General features: G+C 38.0%; 2 protein-coding genes across 3 annotated transcripts; both read left to right on the forward strand.

The window, feature by feature from the left end:
- The first annotated feature begins 2,950 nt into the window (after positions 1–2,950).
- On the forward strand, positions 2,951–4,875 carry CWC27_1 (Peptidyl-prolyl isomerase cwc27). Its single transcript, XM_051208723.1, has 4 exons — positions 2,951–3,098; positions 3,449–3,702; positions 4,299–4,731; positions 4,765–4,875. Exons 2-3 carry the CDS (start codon positions 3,451–3,453, stop codon positions 4,638–4,640), a joined length of 594 nt encoding a protein of 197 aa, XP_051072243.1. The 5' UTR covers positions 2,951–3,098; positions 3,449–3,450; the 3' UTR covers positions 4,641–4,731; positions 4,765–4,875.
- Positions 4,876–5,410: 535 nt separating this feature from the next.
- MS3_00004213 (uncharacterized protein) lies at positions 5,411–11,945 on the forward strand. 2 transcript variants are annotated; one of them, XM_051212106.1, is made up of 2 exons: positions 5,411–5,462; positions 5,506–11,945. In XM_051212106.1, exon 2 carries the CDS (start codon positions 7,860–7,862, stop codon positions 10,050–10,052), a length of 2,193 nt encoding a protein of 730 aa, XP_051072244.1. In that variant the 5' UTR covers positions 5,411–5,462; positions 5,506–7,859; the 3' UTR covers positions 10,053–11,945. The 2 variants fall into 2 exon arrangements, with proteins under 2 accessions (XP_051072244.1, XP_051072245.1); XM_051212107.1 differs by having other exon boundaries at positions 5,428–5,462; positions 9,683–11,945.
- The last annotated feature ends 389 nt before the right edge of the window (positions 11,946–12,334 follow it).

The following is a 12,334-nucleotide window of genomic DNA, read 5'->3' on the forward strand; positions in this document are numbered from 1 at the left end:
GACTTCTGAACCGGGTCGTAGTTTTACTGCAACGGATGTTCACTGGCAGTCTGCTCCACATGGTGGGGTAGCGAATAAGGAAAAAAGTTTAGCGCAAGTTTGCGTAGGTTCTTGGAATCGCCAGAATATTCCCCTTATTGCGTAAATTGTGGGATGATATCATAGAGTATGAAGGGGTTGATACCGAAGAGTAGCAGGGTGTGAGAAAAAGGAGAGGTGATAGCTTTAGATTACCACATGGTTGTGGCCAAGATGGAACTGAGGCTAATGAAGCACTGGAGGACAGAAGAAACAGCATTACAAAGTTTTAATACTGACAGACATTATAGCGACCCACGTGCAACTGAGTTTATTCTCATTTAACTCACTTAGGCCCTTTTGATAACTTATTTAGCGGACAAAGTCATCCGCACTATAACAATTTATTGTACCCCTATTATTTTGTGCTTGCATGAAATACGTATGCTTGAATATTGCTTACTGCCTACGCATTTATTCACTCTGCTAGTCTTACTACTAACCACTTATTTGATTCCATGACTCATTCGTTTCACTAGGTATATATATGTCCATGTTATTCATATTCAACACACACTCTCGTCTCGCTCTTGCTCTGGCTCTCGCTCTCGCTTGCGCTCGCTTGATTGTACTCGCTTACTCATATTTGCTCACTCGCTCGATCGCTTGCTTGCCTTTCGGCACAACTCTTCTATGCTCGTTTAACGCATCTGTACATTTGGATATATGTGTGTGGTCTCGTAATAAACGTAATCAACGCTTCGTATTCACCTTCCGAATAATATACCGTTGGGGCGTTATATAGAACGGTTATCAAGACGAACTGTATACGAAGTTTAAGGATTATATTGAATTCCGACCACCACAACATAATAAATTCACAATGCATCTCAGCACAGTTTAAAAACCTTGCAAAATATACTTAGAGAAAAGGAGATTTTCATGGGCAACAACCGAAAAGTGACTGAAGAAACGTTGACTTCAAGTTGCCAGGATGTGCTGGAGAGCTAAAGCGCAATCATAAAAATGAATTTCCGTTTATTACTATGGCAGGGTTTAAGAAAGGAAGGATGAGAAGACAGCAATTAACAACAATTGGACAAGAACAGAGAAATTCATGCCGAACACACAGAAACAAACGAGAGAATGAAGTGGCACATTATAGCCGACAAGCAGAAACACATAGAAGATCTAACAGTGACAGCATTCAAAGCTGCAAGAGAAGGAAATGTAAGACAACTGTCTGGTACAATGAAGAAACTAACAGGGGAATATGGTAAACTAGAGCGATCAGTCGAGAACTAAGAAAGCATGTCTATCGCTGAGATGCATGAACAGGGGGACATATGTGCAGACCACTGTGAAAAATTAATGGGCAGACCAGCCCAACTGAATCCGCTAGACATCGAATACCTTACACGTTCCTTTTCACAGCTGTTACCTCAAAAGCACTAGAAGAATACAGAGTGGCTTTTTTACTCGCTTCTTTGTTTCCACATGGTCGTCCATTTACCGTCACTCTGGATAACCACATCGAGACCACTAGGAATGGTGACGTTCTATCCGGGTCTTTAATTTCTACTTTAGAATCATGGCCATTTACATCAAGTAGTATTTCACTCTTTGGTAGTTTAGAAAGAGATTTTACTTTCCCGTGATTCAGAGATGGGTGTTTAGCATGTCCCACAACAGCAGGTACTACAATGACATATTGTTTGCGGTCAGTACTGTGTTAACAGTGCAAGCACAATCAATCTTATTGCAGGCCAGAGCCGGGAGGCTATGAGCCTTCCGGATCAATAATGTCTTATTCGAACAATAAAACGTACAAAACCAATGCGAGTTGAGCTTCGAGCATCTTTTGTATGGGGTGGGACTTAAATGAATACATGTCTTATGAACCCACATTTTGCATTCACTACATTTCATTTCTTCCTCCACGGAGAAACAAAAATTTGGCCGTCTATATTTATAAGTACTGCCGACCATTGTTAATGGAATAAAAGGGCTAAAAGACGACCATATACACAGTGTGATTACTGGTGTCGTAATCCACCAAAGAAAAGTACCTCAAAGCAGATCTACGAAAATTTTAAACCTTAACCGAGATAATTCAGGTAATACGGGCAATACAAACATAAAAGGAACATATGCACAAAAGAAATAAAAGAAGATAGGCGTCGGCAAAGCTAATCGACAAGTTTGTTTCGAATCCAAAACCTTATTCCATCACGCAGTCTCCTTCGGCAAGCCATAACCGGAGTTTCCTAACTGCTAAGTCCTAATGGCCCAACCAGCAACAACGGTGACGCAGCTAAACAGTACTCTCGGACATTACAACCGACTCACACTAACTATTTTGATGAAAGCTCCATCTGCAACTCAATAGGATGCTCAGAAGCGAACTTGAGTCCTGACGTGGTGTACGGGAAACTGCGTCACCTAAACAAGGAAACTTTTCCTGGCCCAGATATGGTCCATTCTACTATACTGAGGGAAGCAGCTTTCATTTTGACAACACCGTTTGGCGTGATCTCACATTCACTAAACCGAGGTACATCATCAGAAAATTGGAAGCAGGCTCACATCACACCAATTTTCAAAGGAGGTCGACTAAGCAAATCTTCGAGTTATCGACCGGTGGCTCTTCTCTCTATACCTTTAAAAATTATGGAGTCCCTGATATGCGACGGTATGCATGACTATTTATTATCCTTAAGCTTCTTTTCACCCAAACAGCACGGTTTCAGAGGGGACCATTATTGTATAACCAACATGCTGACTGCGGTGGACAGAACCCCTTGATTGCTAGGGGTCTTGGATTTTAGCGCGAAATCCATCCACACATTTGGCTAAATACTATTTCGACATTATGGCTGATGTCAGTTCGTGATTAAAACACTAAATATAGTTTTCAACCCTAGTCAGCAACTCTAGATCACAATTATAATTCCTTACATTGCTTAATAACCCTCGTTTAGTCCTTGTTAGTAGGTGGATATTCCCAAGGTCATTTCAGCATTGCTACAAGGTCGTTCGTAAACTACAGTCTCATTACTTATTGGAATCAACACTGTTCGGTATGGGACAGGCATTCTTTTGGAAATATAACACCGTCATGTTTTTTCGGCATTGAATACACGTGCTAATCCTTGTTCATTATTTCAGTCATTTTATTTTATGCGAATACTTTTGTATACACAATGAATTTTGGTCCAATGTTTTTTTCGAATCGCTTTACGAAATTATTTGACATCCATTACCAGTTTTATGCATGATCTATGTGGTGTACCGTTTATGAAAACAACAACTTATAAGTTAATCTGGCAAGTATTGCATTGAAGTGTGATATTTTCGGCAGTGGTTCCAAAGTATAATCAGCATAATAATAAAGCCTGCACATATTCATGTAACGTCTTTTACTTTTCAGTTATGAGTAACATCTACGTTACCGAACCAGCAACTCATGGTAAAGTTATTCTAAAGACCACAGTTGGGGAAATAGAAATTGAGTTATGGTCCAAAGAAGCCCCTAAAGCATGCAGAAATTTTGTCCAGCTGTGTATGGAGGGCTACTATAATGACACATCATTCCATCGGCTTGTTCGTGGTTTCATCGTTCAGGGTGGAGATCCGACAGGTACTGGAGAAGGTGGAGAAAGTATATACGGACAACCCTTTAAGGTTGGTCAAAAGTATTTTACTTATTCTTTATGTATCTTCCGATTTTGTCGTGGTTTTTGCCCTAGCTTTTAGTTCGTTTTCTCTTATGACAGGACTACCAGATCATTATGTTTGTTCGATTCCACCATTAAAAGACACAAAATCCAGCAAAATCCCCTCTTGACAAATTTATAATCAAAAAGGTCACAGAATAGTATTTTATATATATTCTTCAAAGAGTTAAATTCTCAAAGTAAATATGAACAGTAAATAATTGTGGCAACGTAATATTAGTTGTAATACTAAGTTGTAGTGTTAATGATGACGATATAAAATTACTTGAATGAAGGTTGTTAAACTAACATGTAACTACAAATTGAGCTAGGCCATCAAAGTAGGCTTTTTGTGTTATTACTTAAATTGACCTTTAGACAGACAACTAACCACATTTATTTGGCTGTTAATTTTTTAAAGATGATTTCTTTGAAGTAACATTCCATTTCACTATGTTAGTAACCAACTTACAGTCCCTTTTGGTTATAAACTTATTTAACAATTTATTGAGTTTAACTAGTAGAGTCCTCATGTCTTAAATCTCTTGCTCTTATATCGTTCAGACGGAAATTCATTCAAGACTATCCTTCAATCGTCGTGGCCTTGTTGGGATGGCATGCCTTGAAGAAAACATGAACGGGAGTCAGTTTTTCTTCACTCTAGGGTCGGCTACAGAACTTACAGGAAAACACACATTGTTTGGTCGTGTGGCTGGTGAAACTCTGTTCAATATGCTGCGGCTCGGTGAAGGAGATGTAGGCCGAAACGAACGACCGTTGAGGCTTCATCGGATTGTTAGCACTTATGTAAGCCATCACATATATATATATATATATATATACTTTTGGTTAAATTCTCGTAAACTCATCCCATCAGACACTGAACGCGATGAAGAGCGTAAATAAATCAGATCTAGGCTAACCCAAAGTTTGAGGGACGACCGTGAGCAGTGGTGGGCAACGAAAGCGAAAGAGGTGGAAATGGCAGATGCTGTAGGTAACACAATACACCTTTTCAGACTAATAAAAGAAACCGAATTATTTTCAGTGAGTTAGTTTTCTACAGGATGGGGTCGCTAACCCCACGCTCAACCCTCCTCTTTTACCCGGGCTTGTGACCGGCAGTAACTCTAGAAGAGCTACAGGTTTAAGTAAGTTAACGAAACTGGAATTAAGTAATCATGTGTATGTGAAACGATCTCTGGAAAAGACAACACTATTACGTGCTTGAACTTGGACGTTTATACCACTTTAAGGAGCGCTTTAATCGGCCTTAATCTACCTTACGGCTACCTAGCATTCTCAAACATTCTGGATGGAACAATAGATTAGAACAGTATCTTACATTTATTTACCCATTTCTTTTTCCTCTTTTGTCGTTGATATACCGAGGTTCCTGCCTGGAGGTATTGGTGATCCACTGCTATTAGACACAGATTCCCGTGATTCGAAAGCTTCTTCTTTTGCGTCCACAACCTCTTGAACCATTTGAAAGTAATCCAAGTATTCTCTTGAAGCCTTCATTACACAAAAAACATAACAAATCAGAACAAGTACTACATCACTTGATAAACAGTTGAAATTTATATGAATTTAAAAAAAGGAATACTGTTTTCTAACTTTTCGCTCGTCGTTAGCATTGAATGACTATGCCATTGTTACTAGGTCACACATTATGTTCGTTAGCGCCACCACATTTTGATCGTGAAGGTCACCTGGGGGCAAACGGTATCTTCTGTTAATTTTTTAATTGTGTTGTTATGTGGCCTAGTTTTTACTTGTGGATAAATTTAGTCAAAACTGTCACAGAAGTCAGATTCCGTTTTGTGCTCTGGGGTAAGAACATCAAACATTAGTGTCAGTTCGTCACTAACATACTATACGCTTCTGAATGTAACTATAGCCTATAGGCTTTTCTTGAAAGCTCGGACACTTGTTCGCACGAAATTATGTTCGCATGGTTGATAACTTTTTCGGAAAAGCTTTGTGCCTTGGAGATTCTTGTTTTAAATTGACCTTGTTGGTATACCAACAAGCCCTATGGGGCTCAAAGAAACAGATGTTTCGGCTAATTTGGCTCGGTTAAGTCGTCACAATTTGAAATACCAGTTATCAAACCATGGTGACAAATACAGCTGGTTTCAATGAATAACCAAATATAGGAAAGAACAAGATAAATATTGGTATGCGATGACACTAACCTTAATATCTTGAGTGGTATAAAAAGTGAGTATATTTGGAGCACTGACTAGTTTTGAACTGCGTAATTTGGAGTCTTTAGCCATAGGCACGACTTACTCCGCAGTTTCAATATTTAACTGCATAGCGCATACATACATCCAGTAACTTCCACAACTGTGATGCTCGTCACCCACATTGCTTCCCTATTTTCTCGTACTTATTTTCAAAGTATATTACATTGAAATGCTACTGTGCTTGTGTAATACGTACTGACCACCTGTCGATAATAGTTTACAACCATATAAACCTAGTATCCACACATTGTGACATAAAACTTGCATCATTATTGAATTGATTCTAACATGCTGAGGCAATGTTTTGAAGAGACCTACGATCAAATAATAACAACCTACCCATATCTTCTGCTTTGATTGATGCTTTATAATAAAAACCAAGGCACAACAAACGAAGTTGCAAAATGTAGGACCTATGATGGGCAGATAAACATGCCAGCATCACAGTCGCAAGTACATGTGCACTGGGGTTTTTTGTATTCGTGCCAAGTTTCTGTCAGACACAAACCAGGTCTAGTAAGGTTTCTAAACAAGGTGGCCCTAATAAATTGTTTCATTTGGCTAGACTAAGCATTAGTACACCTGCCATATCTCGTCCCATAGATTGTGTGGAACTACGAGTAACAAATAAGCTTTATGTATGTACACTAAGATTTCGTCTACTACCAACCCATCAAAGCTGATACGAATATTAAGTTGAGTGGAGTGATGCTGAACGTACTTTACAATCAAACAGATTTCAAATAGCACTGTCACGAAACATCACATTGTACTGGATTCACGAATAGCTTTCAACTCACAGGAAAGCACGGATAGTTGAACTGCATGAAAATGTTTAGCGAATTTTCTTGTTATGTAGGAAAGTACTGGACTTATAAACACTTTATTTTAGTGAGCTCCTTAAAACTTGATGCGCGTTGATTTGTGGTGGATTATGGATATGAGTGTATGTAAGTTCTCTACTCGAGACATTCCATAAAACCCACATTAAGTATGCAGAATCTGGCTGTCAGTTAGTATTATCAACACAAAAGTAGCAGTCAGATTCCATTAGTTAGGTTCAAATCAGTAAAAAGTACGCGTTTATGTATTCTTATTTCTTACCAGTGACACTACCGGGTTACTCAAACGAAAGTAAACATAATTATTCTTACTTGGTAACCATTAATTGAAGATCGAGCTGCCTTGCTATTAAATCACAGTCTTAGCTATAGATGTGTTTAAAGTTTAAACATCCGGCAATTAAATAACATCTTGTGTGAAATATAGTATCAAGATACTGCTTCAGTTTGGACACCTGGTCAGTATCACAGCCCTCACACAAATCAAATGAGATTCGTGTGGCGCATGTGTATCTGGTGCACCCTTGTACCAATATCTATGTGTTTAAATAAATCAATAAATAAAATGTTTAGCTTATGTGTTCGAATCTGTCACCTTGGAAAAATTGGGATAGGAACGGAGAAAAAAGTGAGTTTAAAGGGACTAAATAAAAATACACCAAGTCCTGAAGTTATTTCGTTTTGCTAATGCAAAATAAAGATTTCACATAAAGACTTTTTCTTTAGAAATTAGAAACTCCTTCGTACAGTTATTAATGTAAGACAAAGTCCTTTATGATACTTGCACCCGTTTATATTGGTAGTTCATATTTTGACTTGTTTTGTGGTCACATTTATTTGTTGAATAACTTGTTAGGTTTTCTAATTTTACTTTCAAAGTTTTATTGATCTCAATTCCACAGCTCATTTACTGAGACACACTACGTTGCCTTTTTGGAATGTACAATACAAAGCATTTTATGCTTACGATTAGTTTGTGTTTAAAAGTAGCTCTAATCTCATGATATAAGGAAGTTATACAACAATAAATGGTAGACGCGTTTACATGTACTGCTTCGCAAGATGTTACAAACAACAGTTGTGGATTTCGTAGACAGTCTCTCACTCCAAATTTTCAAGCAGGATTACAACCGTCCGATCAGATACAAGAACAAACATCATTCGACGTAGCGGGTCGCTGCAGCATACATGCTCATATAGAAGGAATTTCAAGAAATTACGTCCCTACTTATGTACACTCAAATTTCGTCCATGGAATTGATTCCATACCTTTTGTACGATCATGTCCGAATATGGGTGATTATCATGCATTCGAAAATGTTAATAATGGTCATTCAAATAGATTATTTAGTAGCCAGTTCCTGACTTCGTGCCCACCTGCTATTCCTGAGGTGCAGTCGGATCTATCTCAAGACGAGGAGGTTTCTCGTCCATGTTGCTTCTGCACTTTCTGCGCCCCAGTCATACCAAAAACACACTGTTTTGATATTTGCTGTTTCAAATCAAAGTGTTTGGTCCCAACTGTTTCACCATGCCCACCTAATGCTCTTTTCTGCCTACTTTTCACTGGGCCTTGCAAATGTCCTTTGTTTTCTTTCCCGCGTCACCGAGTAACTAATGAAAATCTTATAATTCTAAGCATAATTCAGTTGTTATGTGGTTTCGCAGCTATCGTCCTCTCGAGTGTTGCTTTCACCAAGTCAGTCTTTTTATATCAGTTGGCTACAGGATTATGGGCTGGAATATTAATGGTGGTTACTGGATTTCATGGTCTTCTTGCTGCTCGTCGCCCTATTGTATGTGCCTTAGTAGGGTTGTTGGTGCTGTGTATGGTTGTAAGCTTGTCTGCGTGTGTTCTCATTTGTGTTTCTGTGGCTGGGACAGTAGAAGATGGTTTCCTTAGCAGTACTGTTACACGGAAAGGGTTTTCACGTGAACTTACGAAAATTTCACCAAGTCACCGCGAGAACAAAACTTTCTTTCAAAGGCACGACCCGAAGTCTTCATTGGCGGTGTTAACAACCAGAACCCAGGATTGGTCTGATTTACAGCTTTCAGACTTTAAAAATGTCCTGCGTGAAACGTCTGATACCTACGTGCGCACATGCCAAGTTATTTTGCACCTCCTTTTGTTGGTAGTCGGTATTCTAGAAGCATCGGTCAGCCTTGCAACATCCATTCTCTGTTGTCGGTGTGTTTGCTCAAATTCTCTTAATTTGCGATTTCAAAATTCACGTTCATTACGTACTAATATAGTGTCATTCAATGCTGCTACAGCTAATCAAGCGGCTTCCGTGCTTCGATCAGGTGCAATAAATGACTTTGTTGGTACTGGCAATGTAATATTAGCCCTCGATTCAGATGTACCTACACGAAATTATCCCATCAGTAATGCTAATGAAGTAGTTCGTAAGCCACAAATCCACCATACATTAATCCCTTTTTTATCGGAGTTGAATCGTCACTCATTAATTCTCACACAAGCAGGTACTGGTACAGTAGCTTTATCTGCCGCTCGTGCAGCTGCCAACCTATTCGATTCAGAGAGCTTCGAAACTCAAGATCGAACTTCAGTTGCTTGCTCTTCCAGCAATGAACAGTCCTCTACTCGACAACCTGGTACCTTAAGTAGATCTATATTTCGTCGTCTTAAAGGATTGCGTCTTATTCGTCCTAGTGAACCTCGTCCTCATCTTCTGTATACAACTCTCCAAGTCCCTATAAATGTTTCCAATACCTCCGATTCTTCATCTAATCCACTTCCGTTTTCATCTTCCACTACGATTGTTTATGTGATGCTTTCACCTACACATGAAGAACCACCTATGATATTTCCTCCCTTTCCTCCTAGTTACAATGAGTCACAAAGGAGATCTGGTTTGAGTGCAGCTGTTACCCGCATTCAGCGAAACCAGCGTATGACGTTTCAGTCGAACCCATCTCGTCGCTATAGGAGACGTTCAGCTGGGATATCTCGTCCTCGTTTCCATTCATCTATACGTTCGCGTTTGTCACGACTTTTATGTCGAAATGCATCACATCAGTCTAATCTCAGAATTAATAACACATCTCGACATTCTAGAATGCAGTGCCACCTGTCTAGGTCTGTCGTTTCTGCTCCGATTTCTTTTGGTGACCGATTCATCCAACCTGTTCTAATAGTTGGGGACCCACCTACAATCAGACCTACAGAAGAGCCACCTCCCAAATATTCTATATAAAGTCTAAGATGTCAGATATTGGTTGTAAGTTATCATTCTCCCTTGTGCAAATCTACTGCATTCCTAATTAATCTTTGAGTCAGCATTTCCTGATTTGTAAAAGCTTGTGATTATTTGCATAAGTATTTGCCATTACTAGTCTATTTTGTTTTGCCTTTTTGTTATTTAAACGTTTGTTACTACCTTCAATTCAAATAAGAACATGTTTTTATTTGAACAAGATTATTACTTGTCAATATTTTAGTTATTTTTTAAGTCGTCTAATTGGTTCATACCTTAATTGTATATTTAAAATGTCGGTATTACTTCTGACTTATATTGTCGATATAACATCTTTCACTAAAGCCTTTTTATCTTTTCTCGTCGTTAGTAAAAATAATTATGTAATAGCTGGTGGCAAGGTAAATTGGTGATTATCCATGATATTTGTTCTGTGCGCTAAATTGAGAAAAACTAAAATTCCAGCAACCAAATACAAGCTCGTGCATTCTACTTTGAGGTATATTTTCTGTGAAGATCAAAGCTACCAACGGAATGTCCTAACCGAAGTACATGTTACTGGGTTTGAGATCGTGTCTGTTGTAACTACTCAATCTTAGCTCTATTTTGTGGGTGTTAAGTTTCAACGTTCTGACAAGGTATTCTCATCAATTCTCAATCGGCGTAGTGCTTTGTTCTTGTGATTAACTTTCTCATCGGTCGTATTATTAAGTACACTTACTTTTAAGAAGTAATAAAGATCAAGGATAATTATGGTTCTTCAATTAGTAGTCCATTTGCCTATCAAGCTTACATTTAATTACATAATATCAATAATAAAGTATTACTTTCTCAACAGCTGAGATGTTTTACTGTCGCAAAACACTTTTTAAATGGTTTTTAGTATTGTGACCTGTTTATTAACCGACATCAAATCATTCATGGGTTCCGCCAATAGAGCAGCTTTTGTTTGATACACTACTCTGTGTAATAGTTGCATGTTACTTTATTTTAGAACCTCTTAAGAGATTGTAGTTGAAGTTCAAAATCTGCGTTCACCCTGGAGCGATCATTTCATATAACTTGTCTAACTTACTAGTTGAGTTGCAAAGCCCAGCTGATAATCAGGTCTCACATCAGTCACTAGCTGCCATGTGAATGAAAGCTGCACAGTTGTACGCGATTTATAAAACTAGTCGCCTGTTATATTTTTTTCCACCTCAGTTGAGTCAAGTTAAATCAATGAGTTAGTTCTGTTGTCGCTAATATAGTGTGAATAACTGTTCATACCTGTTGCGAATTTCCAAATTAATAATCTTTATGGACTTATACTTACAGTAGTCTCTTTCACTAAGGAAACGATTCTAGGAGGCTGTTGTATCTTTGTATATTACAACGCAAACTTGTTGCAAACTATAGTGGCGTATTTGCAGTGATATATTTGTTATAAAAACGTTTAATTTTTCCTTTGGGGGGGGGTAAAATCTATCAGATCACTAGTCTGTGTAAGTGTACGTCGTACTGTATAAGGCACTTGCCATTTGCATCCAAAAATATGCCATATACTTTGTCCCATTCTAGAACTTTTACAAAACAACCTGTCTCATTACTCACTACCTTAGTGAACCTTTGAAAATCATCTAGAAGTCAGTCTAGTATTCTCTAGGTATAGCAAATGAGATAACTTTTTGCACAATGAGAGTTAAAGCAGGACGTTTTGATATGAACCGTTAAATTAATATTCATCTCGTTATAGAGTGCGCAAAGCTTCAAGTTAACACTTCAACAGTTTTATACCATTATTTTTTTGATAGAATTCCATGGATTCAGGATGTACATTGAGAACTTAAGACTAGTTTTTTAGTTAGTTAATTCAAAGCAGAATAAAACAGGTCAGCATCATCTGCGTTTAGTCTCGCGAATAAAGCTTAGAAAGCGTTATAGCGGAAGAAAAATCTAATCATTTACCAACAAAAACGTGAAATACGGAGAAACAAGGATTCTCCGTAATTATTCCTTATCAACCTTGATATATAATTATAAACTTGTTAAAATGTGCTCATACGTGTAATAAAGATTTGAAATTCGATTCACTGGTTAGAGGGTAAAAAAATCCTTGTTTCGAAGTGTGCAGATTCTTAGTTCACTTCAATGCATATATCATCAACAAGCTGGTTGGAAAATGACTTAAGAGCTATCTCATTATTTTATATGTACAGTGATAGTTTGGCATATCATAAAGTAGTAGAAAATGGATTCAGGTCCAACACAAGAACCATATGTATCTCATATATATCTGAAAA

The sequence above is a fragment of the Schistosoma haematobium genome, chromosome ZW (assembly GCF_000699445.3).
Source record: "Schistosoma haematobium chromosome ZW, whole genome shotgun sequence".
NCBI classification, from domain to species: Eukaryota; Metazoa; Platyhelminthes; class Trematoda; order Strigeidida; family Schistosomatidae; genus Schistosoma; species Schistosoma haematobium.

Excerpts from the sequence above, each read along its gene's own strand:
- CWC27_1 (XM_051208723.1), top strand. The coding sequence starts at position 3,451 with ATGAGTAACATCTACGTTACCGAACCAGCAACTCATGGTAAAGTTATT. Across the intron at positions 3,703-4,298 it reads TATACGGACAACCCTTTAAG|ACGGAAATTCATTCAAGACT; the intron begins GTTGGTCAAAAG and ends TATATCGTTCAG.
- MS3_00004213 (XM_051212106.1), top strand. The coding sequence starts at position 7,860 with ATGGTAGACGCGTTTACATGTACTGCTTCGCAAGATGTTACAAACAAC.